This window comes from Protopterus annectens, chromosome 17.part0 (genome assembly GCF_019279795.1).
Source record: "Protopterus annectens isolate FY-2018-M chromosome 17.part0, PAN1.0, whole genome shotgun sequence".
In the NCBI taxonomy this organism is placed as follows: Eukaryota; Metazoa; Chordata; order Ceratodontiformes; family Protopteridae; genus Protopterus; species Protopterus annectens.
In genome coordinates this window covers 580264074-580277508 of record NC_056751.1, presented here as the reverse complement: position 1 = coordinate 580277508, position 13435 = coordinate 580264074, and the positions used below count along the sequence as shown (strand labels likewise).

At 44.5% G+C, this 13435-nt stretch overlaps 1 protein-coding gene across 1 annotated transcript in view; it reads left to right on the top strand.

Annotated features, from left to right (window-relative positions):
* Positions 1-12159, top strand: part of MTCH2 (mitochondrial carrier 2) — a 1452460-nt gene extending 1440301 nt beyond the window's left edge. Inside the window, exon 13 of the mRNA XM_044059351.1 lies at positions 11845-12159. Coding sequence (XP_043915286.1) covers positions 11845-11931 — 87 coding nt within the window. The 3' untranslated portion in view covers positions 11932-12159. The remainder of the gene's footprint in view (positions 1-11844) is intronic.
* The last annotated feature ends 1276 nt before the right edge of the window (positions 12160-13435 follow it).

Sequence of the window (13435 nt, the reverse complement as noted above, 5' to 3'; positions counted from 1 at the left end):
ACCTGGATGAATCAGAAGGGTCCCCCAGATCCCCCTCTGAGGACATATCCTTTGCGGAGATTCTTGATATCCTTAGGCAGAGAGGTGATTGGCAGTCCAAGAGCCCTGCTGAGGATGACTCTGTTCTCCTGAAGGCGTTTGGGTCTCAACCTTCCACCTCTTTGGGTATCTTCGCCCTACGATGAGCTTATGGATCTGGTCTCTCGTAGGACGTGGGAGTCTCCAGAATCTATGGAACCTGTTTCTAGGAGGTCTAATAAGTTTATTTCAGCCCCTGTGAATAAGTTCTTTTTTGACCAAAGGAGTCCCTGTTGATGCCATGGTGGTGGCTGCCACCAAAAAGGAAATGTCAGAGAGTTTCTCATCTATCCGTTCTCCTAACAGAGAATCTAGGATCATGGATAGATATGGGAAATACATGTTCAGTTCCGCGACTTTCTCACTCAGATCACTGAACTACTTGACACATTTTACCAGACTGCAGAGAGATCTCCTTAAGGAGTTGGGAGATGCTCTTCAGGGTGCTGTAGCTTCGAGTGTATCCGATGAGATTGCCACTCGGCTCTCTACCCTCAATTCGATAGTCAACTCGTCCATGCGTCTCATGTCATACGCAGCTGATGGTTCGAGTAGAGCCGCAGGTAGAGGAATCGCTCTCTGTAGGCATGCCTGGATGCGACTCTGTTCCTTCGGGGAACCCTTCAAGTCTTCTTTTACTAACACCCCATTTGACAGCTCATCTTTGTTTGGGCCAAAGGTGAAGGAGACTTTGACCAGGTGTGAGCAAGAAGGAAAGACTCGTGTCTGCTGTTGGAGTCCGTTTTTCCACCCCCACTCGACCCTTTCCCAAAGGTCAGAGGGGAGGAATGATGTGGTTCCGGAAAGCCCAAGGAGCATTTCAAGACACATGTGGAGAGCCCCCCTCCAGAGGTAGAGGAGGGAGTTTCAATGGAAGATGCCACCCTCGCGGCAGAGTGGGTCCGCAACACCAGGGTGACAGAGATCACTTCTCTGGTCAATCCTACCAGTGCTCCTGAAAGGAGGCCCGGCTGTCTTACTCTGGAGGCTGTCGGGGGTCACTTATCTTTGTACCCCAAAACCTGGCTAAATATAAAAAACGACAGTTGGGTATAAAGTATCATTTCCAGAGGGTACTTCATACCATTCTCCACCCATCCTCTTCCCGTCAAAAAAATCCCAGACGTTCCACCCGTCACATGGGACAAGCAGCAATAGAGGTACGCCGATTGTTAGAAAAAAGTCATCCAGCCAGTCTCGGCAGACCAGACAGGATTCGGAACTTACTCAAGGTTCTTTTTGATTCCAAAGAAAATGGGACTGGAGACCCATTTTGGATCTCAGCAGACTCGACCAATTTTTGAGAAAAGAGAAGTTCCGAATGGTCACGATACAGTCCATACTCCCGTTGTTGGGGAAGGACAATTGGATGTGCTCAGTCGATCGCAAGGATGCGTATTACCACATAAAGATGGCCAGACCATCCAAAGATCACCTGCATTTCTGGCTGGGAGCTGATCGCTATCAATTCCGAGCTCTGCCCTTTGGTTTCACTACAGTCCCCAGAATGTTCACCAAGTGTATGGCAGTAGTCACTGCTCACCTGAGGCATCTAGGATTCTAGGTTTTCCGTATCAAGATGATTGGCTCCTTACCTCCACCACCAGGCATCAACTTTTTCAAGCAAGAGAGGCTACTGTGACACTCAAACGAGAGAGGGTACTCTAACACTTTGCGATCAGCTAGGCATTACAGTCAACTTCGAAAAGTCTGCCTTGTTGCCATCGCAGCATATCATTTTTATAGGGATAGAACTAGACACATCAGCCACCACTCTCTGCCTTCCGCCAGAAGGAATCTCTATTCTTCGCCAACACATCATGTCCCTAATATCAAAGAACAGAGCACCAGCAGCAGAGGTATTGAAAGTTTTAGGATTGATGGCGGCAGCTATTCTAGCAATCCTGTTAGCAAGGATGCATATGAGAATCCTTCAATGGCTTCTATTCACACAATGGTCTTACCAAGAACTTCCAGTGAGTCACATGATCCTGATAAATTCCTGCAAGAAGGATCTTCAGTGGTGGTTGATGTCTCCATGTCAAAATAGGACGTCATTTCATGCTTCCCCCACCAGTTGCCACTGTGACCACGGACACTTCCCTGATTGGGTGGGGGGAGCTATTTCAAGGAAAGACTGCCCAAGGCACATGGATAGATCAAAAATCGCATCTGCATATCAATGTCTTGGAGATGAGAGCGGTACTACTAGCGTTGCAATACTTTCAGGACTCTCTTCCTCTAGGGACAATTGCAATACAGACAGACAACGTGTCAGTGGTCTGGTATCTGAACAAACAAGGCGGGACCAAGTCTTATCCCCTTTGCCGAGAAGCCCTCAGAGTATGGCAGTGGGCACTGTCATCCCAGCGCTTTTTGTTGGCAATACACATCCTGGGAAAATCCAAAGTAATAGTGGACAGACTGAGCAGAGCAATCTTGTTGCCCCACAAATGGTCCCTCAAACAAGAGATTGCAGACAGGATTTTCCGCAAATGAGGCCAGCCTTCCATTGACCTCTTCGCTATTCACATCAACAGCAAATGCAGAAGCTATTTTGCCCTAACTCCCACACCAAGTCGCTCCCCGAGGGATGCTCTTGTCCACGATTGGCCCTCGGGTCTCCTCTATGCATTTCCACCAATTCCCCTGATGTCCAAATTCTTACAGAAAGCAAAGTCGCTGGGACGGACAATCATCCTCATAGCCCCTCATTGGCCTCGACAGATTTGGTTCCTGTTTCTTTACCATCATATTCTGGAAGATCCATGGATCCTGGACCCAGTTCCGGACTTGTTGACCCATGGCTGCTCCAATTCCCCGCATAGCCAGGCTCTATAATATTTCCCATGACGCTAGCCAGATTTTGTTGGCTTCCCACAAACCTTCCACCAGAAAATTGTATCGTAGTAAGTGGAAGAGATTTTCCATTTGGGACTCTTCCCACAACATTGACCCTTATCAAGACCCATTGTCTTCTATCTTACAATTCTTAACAGAAATCTTCAACAAAGGAGCAGCGGCAGCTACGGTATGAGTACAATTAGCTGCTATATCTAATTTCCATCTAGGAATTGATGGTTTGAATATTATGGCTCACCAATTGCCTAAGACTTTTCTAAAAGGTTCCTTTCACATAAGGCTTCCAATGAAGACACCTTATTCCTCCTGGAATTTGAATTTTATGTTATCTCGTATCATTCTTCCTCCCTTTGAGCCTGCATCATCTTGTGAACTCTCATTCTTGACATGTAAAACTACCTTTAGTAGCCATCACTTCAGCCCGTAGAGTGTCAGAGCTCCAAGCCCTTTCCATCAAGCCCCCTTACATGGTCTTCCATACTGACAGAGTATCTCTCAGGACTAATCCATCCTTTCTGCCCAAGGTATGTTCTGTGGTTAACATTAATCAAGTCATTGAGTTACCCGTTTTCTTCCCTAATCATACCAACAAATTGGAATATATGTTGCATAAACTCGATGTTTGTAGACAACTTAGATTTTATTTGGACAGAACCAAAGACATTAGGAAATCAGATCAGATTTTTTGTGTCCTTTTCTGAGACCAGGAAAGTTATACCAGTTGCTAAAACAACCCTGTCTAAGTGGCTGTCTGATTGCATCACCTATACATATGCTTGTCATATTATGCCCTTGTCTAGTAAGGTAAAGGCTCATTCAACCAGAGCAGTTTCTACCTAGTCAGCCTTTCAAGCCAAATTGCCTTTGGATAACATCTGTGCAGCAGCTACCTGGTCTAAACCTCACACTTTTATAACTCATTACAAAGTGGATAAGGCCTCCAGGGACAGGGCTTCATTTGGTTCTACGATTCTGAAGAGTGTACTTCCGTGAGCCACCCAAGATCAGGGTGGTAGTGACACTACCCATCAGTGATGAATGAACGGCAAGATTGAACAACTTCACATAAAGAAGTTATGTACGCACCATAACGTTCCATGTGAGTTGTTCCATCTCACCTTCATTCTCACGTCCCTCCCTCCTTCCCTCTCCTGGCTGGTAGTTGACCTGGAGGCTGTCTTCATCCTGGTTTCTCAATGTGTCTTCATTCCTAGGCAGAATAATTATTGTACTATTATATGGTATGCAGCAAACAAGATCTGAGGTAATTCCAGCAGTGCATTGTGGGATGAGGGGTGGGGTATCGAGCTACTGGAGAACTTTGAGCTTGCTAGTCGGCCGTGTCCGAACCCATCAGTGATGAATGAAGGTGAGATGGAACAACTCACATGGAACGTTATGGTGAGTACATAACTCCTTTTTTTCCCTACTTAGACAATCTGCTAATTCAGGCTACCTCATAGGTAGGTACTAGACTATCTGCCTGAGGGCATTTATAAGCCTAGCCAGTGTGTGTCGGCTTTCACTGCTCCATTGATTAATTAACTGATCCTCTGTCAAGCAGAGCCAATGAAGTGATCCCAGGGGTTTATTTTCTGTTACCCATCCACTCGTCAAGGTTTCTCTTGAAGAGTGTTAGTGAGGGGCTCTGCCTGATGTAATTTGGAATTTTGTTCCAAAGCATGGGGAGTCTCTGTGACAGGAATCTATCCCTCCAGCATGTTCTATTTATTGTTGTGGCAAGATTTAGCTCACGAATGCGTGGCTCACAGTGACTTGGATTTCTTTAGGTGGAGCATGTCCATCAATTCTGAGTTGGACATGGCTTTGTAAGTCAGGCAGAGATCACCTCTGAGTAAGTGATATGCCACTGAGTACAGCCGGAGTTTTTTCAGTCAGGCTGCATAGGACATGTGTTTGATACCAGTAATCCTCTTGGTGAGGTACTTTTGTGGTCTTTCCAGCTGGTGGAAGTGCTTGTGAGGTACATCCCAAATGGGGCATTGTACTCTGATGGGTCTAATGATTGATGAGTAGAGGGGCGCTATAACCTCTTTATTTCTAGATGCGAACCCTTTAGTAATTAGATGAGCCACATAGGATTTCCTAACTACTTTGGTAATATGATTGTCAAAGGAGCGATTACTATCTACCTGGGTCCCCAGATATCTTATTACCCCTTCTGTATTAAGGGGGCTGCCACCTTTGTGGTAATTCATGGGTGTTTTGTTTTTCTCAAATGGGATGGCTATGCATTTTTTGGCATTTAGCTTGAGGGCATGACTTTGACACCAGGTGTCCGTCTCAGTAAGGCCCTTTTGGAGGATGTCCCTGTCAGCCGGAGAGTTAGTTATGGCTCCCAGTTTGCAGTCATCGGTGAACTTGGTTAGCCATAGTCCTCCTGTGTTTGCCTGTACTTCTGACAAGTATATGCTGAACAGTAGGGGTCCCAGGACCGAGCCTTGCAGGACACCACTTGTGACTGGTTAAGAGTCGGACCTGGAGCCCGCTATTCTTACCGTGTGAGTTCCGTCTGTAAGCCAGTTGGCAACCCATCACGTGACGTAGGGGTTTATGTTCAGGCTGGTGAGTTTTTCTGTAATATCCGAGTGGGGAATGGTGTCGAAAGCCTTGGCGAGGTCAAGGTAGGCTGTGTGAACCAACTTTCCCTCGTCTATGGCCTTGGTGACTGTCTTGAAGAAGTCAACCAGGTTTAGTAGGCATGATCTGCCCTTAACAAAGCTGAACTGGGTCGGGTCAAGTGTTTGGAGGTTCCCAATGTCTTTGTTAATGAGTTCCATGATGATGTGCTCCATAGCCTTGCAGACCAGGGTCAGTTACCAGGGTCAGTTGTGGGACCTTTTTTGTGGAGAGGAATAACCGTTGCTGTGTGCCATTCTATGGGCACATAGCCTGTGGAGAGGCTGAGGTTGAACAGCGTGTTTAGGTGGGGGGTTAGTTCATGCAAGACGCAGCCTGGGACACCATCTGGTCCCATTGATGCTGTGTTTTTGGCTTTTGAAAGGGCTGTTTTCACCTGTGCGTCTGTGATTTTTGGGACATTACACTTTTCCGGTATTGTTGTGGGCCCTTTTGGAGGTGAGAGGGGGTGACGTTTGCACTGAATCTATCTGCCAGGATGTTGGCAATATCAGTAGGTTCAGTATATTTTGTGCTATTTTGCACTACATCAGCGCATATATGTGAGTTGCCACTTAGATTCTTAACATAGCTAAAGAAGACTTTGTGGTTATCTTTTGAATCCTTGGCTATTTTTCTTTCAAAGTTAGCCTTGGATGATTTCATGAGATACCTCAGTTTCTTACTGATACTGATCAGGGATGTCTTTCCTTCTTGGGATTTGCTTTTTTTCTGAACTAGTTTCCTCCTCCTGTTGTATAGCCTGTTTATTGCAGGGGTCCACCAAACTGGTTTCCTTCTCTTAGAGGAGTGAGTCTTGGTTTTGCTAGGGATGGCACGATCCATGCATCCTTGTAGGTGCTCATAGAGTGCATTTGTAAAGATTTCTGCATCTTGGGCAGCGTTATCCTTTAGCGGTGGGGGCTGTGAAACTTACCACCTCTTTCTTAAGTAAGGTGAAGTTTGCTTTAGAAATGTTTTTTACTATGGTTTCCTTAGTTTGGGGGTGGTGGTGGGGGTGGACATCCAGAGTGATTAGTTTATGGTTTGATCTAACCAGTGACTGGTTGACCTCCGGTGTGGAACACCTGTTGCCCATGTTGGTGATGACCAGGTCCAATATGTTTTCACCTCTGCTAGGGGAGTTTACCAGCTGATCCAGGCCGTTTGAGTTGATGAATTCCCGGAAGCGCTGGGCCTGGGATTTTATACTCAAGTAGTTTTCCCAGTGAATGGCAGGGTAATTGAAATCGCCCAATATCAGGGTGTTTGGTAGGACCTTCATGTTTTCCATTGTCTCCAGAAAGGTGGAGTGGTGGTCCTGGGTCATGGGGGGTGATCTGTAGCAGGCCACAATTTGCATTGCAGATTTGCCTGATGTTAGTTGCACATGGATGATCTCAGAGGTATCATGCTGTGCCACTAACCTGGAGGTGTAGGTATCCTTAATGAATATGGATACACTCCCTCCTTTTGTGCTTCGGTCTGTGTTCTGTGGCCGAAACATGTGGTATGAGTTGTAGCCCGGTAGTGCTGGGGTGCTCTCTGGAGCCTTGAACCAGGTTTCAGTTACTGCACAGATGTTGACGTTCTCCATAATGAGGAGTGCTTTGAGCGTGTGCATTTTGAGATTTAATCTCCTGGCATTGAGTAGCATAACCCTCAGTTTTTTGTTAATTGTGCTGTTTACGGAGGTGGTTTGACTTTTGAGCTTTGCCTAAAAAAGGCATTATGGGGGTAGCAAGAGCCTTGGCCAGTATAAGAAAGCCTAGGGGTGACAGGTGCAAGCCGTCTTTTGCGAAGCAACGCAGCTTGTCGAGCATGTCATCCCAGGCTGAGAAACACTGGATCCCCTTTGAATGACACCAGAAGCTTAGCCAATTGTTGAAATTGATCATTTTTTCTTTATACTGCGGTATCATTCTTGGTGAGGGCAGGATGCTACTCAGGGTCAGGGTCATACCAGCCTGGGCTACATGATCAGAGAGCTCTTCCATGTCTTTTTCCATGTAGTCCAACACCTCGAGGCACGCACGTAGGACTGTTGGTGCACGGTCCAAACCAAAAGTAAACCATCCAAAAAGAGAGACCAGCACTCAATGGCAGCAGGATAAAATTACATTTATTAAGGTTGTCAAAACAACCTACTATTAATGCACAAACCGGTTTCGGCTGTTAAAGCCTTTTTCAATGTGACTTAACAAAAAAATTAAATTTCAAAAATGTAGTCCAGGGAGGTACGTCTCAGGTCATTCACACCAACATTAACAATGACAGAGTCATATTTGTACTTGTTCTGGAGTGACCTGAGTGCTTGTGTTATGTGGCGGATTCTGGCTCCCGACAGGTAACTAACAGTAACCTTCTGCTTGTCCGGCCTAGTGAGTGGGACATCAGTGTGCCTGACTATAGAGTCACGTATTACTAGTGTGTTAGGTATGTTATTTCGCCTTAACTCATTCCCTTCAATACAGCTCTTTTGAGTGTGTACCTTTAACTCCCAGTGGGTGTGGCTTCAGCCTTTAAAAAATTAAGTTATCACCTGACCGTTCTAACCAATACTAACTGACAGAGGTCATACTTCAATGCAGTTGTTTGCCATCATGTATGTTTCAAGATAAAATATTCTGATACCCTGTATGTAGCATGGTTTTGGAATTATTAATGCAGATATGAACAGGCAATATTTGACGCCTAGAGGAGCAGTAGGAGGTAACTGCAGAAACGCCTGGAGACGTCACTCGGCTATAATTGTGCTGCACACTGATTTTGTCTTTTATGTGTTGTCTGGTTTGTTGACTGGAAGTGCAGGTTGTTTGGGTGTCTGCTTTGGAGGTCTCTGATGCTTTTGCAGGTTTTTATTTAGCGTCTCTGAGTATGATTTTGTGCATTTGTGTATTTTTTGCCAGTGCTGTTTTAGTAGGTCTGTGTGCGGCTGGACTTGTGGTGCAAGTGTTAAACTTCTCCTCTTGACTGTCTGTTCCAATCTTGGGTGGAGACAGCTTAGCTTCCAATTTGGCTGTATAATTGCATCTCTCATATATGTTAGTGTTTTGTGGTAGGAGGAGAGGGTTGTCTGTGTACATGAGGCAGTTGTAACATTGCCTCAGGATACCCAGATTCACCAGCTGGACTGGAGAGCGCACCTGAAGTTGCCCTTTGGTCATGCCTGAATAGTAGGGTGAGCTGCTTAGTCGCTTGGTTGGTGAGGGGTAAATAAAGACCCTTGCCCTGCTGGGGCAATCAATGTCAGGGTATATTAGTATTTGCTATTAGGTCTGAGCAAGTGCTTGGCTGTAAGATGCTTTTTGAGTGCTTAGGTTGAGAGTTAGACTAGTTTCAAGGGAAAAACTGAAGAGGAGACTTAGTGGATACCTCACCACAGATCCTACTGCAACATTTCCAATTTGCTGTCAGCCTCCTTTTACAGTTGAAGTTCACCGTCAACTATAAGAAGTCCTCCCTCCAGCTCACCCAGGACATATTTTTTTCTGGGCTGCAGGCCTACTTGCCTCAGGAAAAAGTGCAGAACCTGACAAATTATTTCCACAGCCTTTCTCCCTCAACCGATGTTTGGTCAGGGAAATACTAAGGGCTCTGGGATTCATGGCAACAACAATCCCACTGCTCCCTCTAGCCAGACTGCATAGGAGAAGAATTCAGTGGTAACTACAAACAGCCTGGTCCCACCACACTCACCCCTTAGACATAGTTATTCTCCTATTACCTTGTCTCAGGAGGGAGCTGTTACGGTGGGCGGACCAGACGAAACTCAACCAAGGACTCCCCATCACTCCACTAGCCCCAGTTTAGGAGATGTACACAAATGCCTTGGACAAGGCATGGAGGGCTTGTGTAGGTACCCACAGAGTACAAGATAGATGGCAGCCAAAACTCCAAACACATCAGACTGAAAGAGATGAGTGCCCTCATCAAGCTCTTCAAGTCTTTTCACATACCTGGTGACCAGGTCCTGTTTGAGTGTTCACAGACAGCACAGTGGTCATGTGATACATAAGCAAGGTAGAACCAGATCATACCAGCTGTGCAGATTAGCACAGAAAGGCCTGGGACCTTGCCACCCAGAAAAGCATGTCTCTACCCGCCATGTGCATCCCATCATAGGACACATTGTTGGCAGATTCATTGAGCAGGACCTTGGAAGACCATCATGAGTAAACCCTGAACAGACCGGTTTCATGGACATCATTCACTGCTGGTGCACTCCTCAGATCCGTTTGCCTTAGCAGCAAGCAACTCTCCCTCCACGTGGGGGACACATGGCTTCTCTTTTCAGTGGACATGGACTTTCCTCTGTGCCTTTTCCCCATCTGCCTCTAGTTCTAAGGGTCCTAATAAAGACCTTAAAAGAAAAAAAAAGAAAAAACAAAACTTACAAGTAACTCCCCTTCTGGCCAAAACAACTTTGGTTTCTGTCCTCTGTTTCATCTAGGTAAGGGCATACACTGCAAAATGCCATGTAAGGCAGATTTCATCAATAGCAGAAAGGATCACCACTGCATCCCAACCTGTCATCCCTAAACATAAGCCTGTGTATGATAGGGTTCTATTCCTTTCAGGGATCTCTTTTTCAGAAGAATATTAATTCTGAAAGAAGCAAGGAGACCTACCACTCAAAAATCCTACATAGCCCAAAGGAATATATTTTCTTTCTGGTGCCATAGGAATAGCCAGGACCCCAACAAATCAAAGATACTTCCCATAGGAAAATATCTCTGTGAGCTCGCACATGCAGATCTGACTTACTCTCCATTAAAGCCTACCTGTAAGCCATCTCTCCTTGTCTACATCTAGCTGCTATTTCAGCTTGGAGGTTTTCAGAGCTTCAGGCACTCATGGCCATTTCTCCCTTTCTTATTTTTCACAAGGACAGGGTGGCCATGAGGGCTTAACCCTTAATTCATGCCTAAAGTAGTGAATGAGCAGTCTCTCAACCAGATCATAAATCTTCCTTTATTCCCCAACCCACAGAACCAGGGGGACTACTGTGCTCTCTAGACATTCACAAATAGCTAAGACCAAATCCATTCATGCATCTGATAAACTATTTTTATCTCACTCATGGATTCAAAACTGGGCCAACCAGTATGCAAAGTAAACCATTACAAGCTGGATCTCCAAGTTTGTATCCTTTTGTTACTGTCTGTATAGCAAGTCCTTGCCTTCATACCCTTGAGCTCACTCCACCAGGGTAGTGGCATCCTCTGGGGCCTTCTACAAAGGAGTGGATGTCAGGACCATGTTGGAAGGTGCCACTTAGTCTTCTGTACGTGTCTTCAAACACTACAAGATTGATGCCTTTTCAAAGTACAGAGCCGCCGTCAGTATGTCAGCCCTCAGTTCTTTTACTTAACCACCCTTATGTTCCCCTTAGCTCTGGAATCACCCATTTGTTTGGAATGCCAACAATGATTTCAGTCAGGACATAGTTACAGTTGTGTAAGAACTTTCATAAGTGGTTGTCCTACTGAACATTTTTGCAGTATTCCTTCCCACCTTCCTTCCATCTGAATTAGTTTCCATGCTTCTTTCTATACCTGTCTTCCTATCTTACGGACAGAACCCCAGGACCGTACCTCTCAACCTCTTGGAGCAAGAAATATGGACAAAGGCCCAAATATGGGGAAATTTTTTAAATATTGTTCTTACAAACTTAGAACGTTTATTGAATAACACGTTTTGCTTGACCATGAAATTTCTAAAGGGTATGAAGTATGAAACTGAAATGTATATCATTTTCTGTTTCCAGTCGTTAATGACTTGCCAATAATTTGCCAGAAAACAACACTTGTATGAAAAATGGGCTAAAAATTTGAGGCAAAAATCTGGACATTCTGCAAAAATCTATACAGTTGAGAGGTATGCCTTGGAGCAAGGGAGGTTTCATACCACTTCATCCGTAGCCCTTCGTAGATGACCAGTCACTCTCTTAAGAGTCTTCAGACGACTGACTTTAAAGATGGTTATGAGGAATTGTGCTCATATGTCTGCCTATATACCCCTACACTTGCTCAAGCTGAGGTCACAGACATATGATCTAGGGAGGCTTAAGCTTTGGTACCCTGGCCTGATGTCAGGGGTGATTACTTTTTTTTTTTTTTTTTTTTGGAATATTGCAACAGTGATCAGTAGGTCATTTACTGTTATAAGTTCTTGCACAACTGTACTTTCTACCAAACAGCTGTAAAAAAAAAAAATTTAAAAAGTAATTTTTATGTTTCTATATTTCATTCTTATTTACAGAGTAACCTGAGTCGAGGAAACAGCTTGTTTTTCCGTAAAGCGCCTGCAGGGAAAACATACTCTGTCCAGCATAAGCGTTTTTATTAACAAAATGCCCTACTGCAAAAAAAAAAATGTTAAATAAAAGTGAATGTTAATCATTTGTATGCAGTTGTTTACAAAAAAAGTAAGATTTTTTAACAATTATTTTCAATCACTGAACATTAGTAAAGATATCTGTTGATTTATTTAACAGTGCGTGCTGCTCTGTATAACTGGTTTTAAGTTAGAAAATTTAAAATTAATTTTGTAAATACAATGGAACCACCAAATACAGTTTGCTCTTGTGTGTGTGTAACTTCTTCTGTAAATGAGTTCAAAGCTATTTTTATTGCCATTCTGGCGGAGCACATATTTGCATCATAGGTAGGCAGTTTACTGTGTTTGCTGGAATAGTAGTATATAGAATAAGGTAGTGAATGACCAAACCCTTTGTGTGGGTTTTTCTTTTGGGGGTAGTAAAGGAAGTGTCTCCTGCAAATAGTAGTCATTGATAACAAGAATTTAGTATTACCTTCTTCCAAATATTATTTTTCTTGAGATTTCCCTAGAACAGTTGCTGGTTTGTTAACGTCATCTCAGAGCTGGAATGATCATGAACATGTATGCTTATATTTTTTTTCTTAAGTGCAAGCTGTAGTAGCTGTCTGTGTACCATTTTATTCTGCCTGCTGGTTCATGTAGTTTATTTAGGTCTTGTAATGCATGTCTAACAGTTTGTCAAATGGAAGGTGCTAATTTTGCAGTTCTTATCACAGTGATTTTCTTGTATATAAACTGCCTTTTTTACAGTTCTTCTGAAGTTCTGACATACTGAAAAAAAAACTGTTCTTGAAAGTGCATTGTATTATATTAGCTTCACACCAGGTAACAGTAAGCCTGTCTTGTCTGTCCTTCAAGTGCATATAGCATTCTAACTTCCCCTTTTTTCTTGCCTGTGCATGCAGTCATTACCCACCCCCAGCAACTGATTTGTACACACGTTCTTCAATCCCTTGGCTATGTCTTTTGTTGGGGGCAAGATGCGGCAGTCATCTCTGAAGGTCAGAGGATTTAGGGTCTCTACTTCCCCCAGATGTATGGATGTATATTGCCAAGGTATTGCCTGCCATGCTGGCCCAGAGACACATGCCTGCTTCATGCATGCAACGAATCTATCTATATTGCTAGTCTGTTTGGCAGAACAAGAGGATGTCCTTAATCAGTGTGCTCCTTGCTTCTGCACCCAGTCAGCACTGGGTGTCAGTATTGTTACAGGACATAGCCAAATCCCTGCACTCAGAATGTGTGAGCAGACAGCCACTCACTCCCAGTCTTCCTGCAGCACTCAGGTTGGTAGTTACTCTCTGGTTATCTGGGACTTGGTTAGTTATGTTATTCAAGCAAGTCAGTGCTGCAGTTTCAGGGATCCTGCTGCAGATGAAATCTTGCATCTTACCAGAGTTTCTTCCTCTCTTTATGCTGGCCGTAACAACCCCCTCAGATGTATCCACATCACAATTTAAAGGAGGGTGTCTGGTCAACCGTCTCCACCCCCCCTCCTTGTGAAACC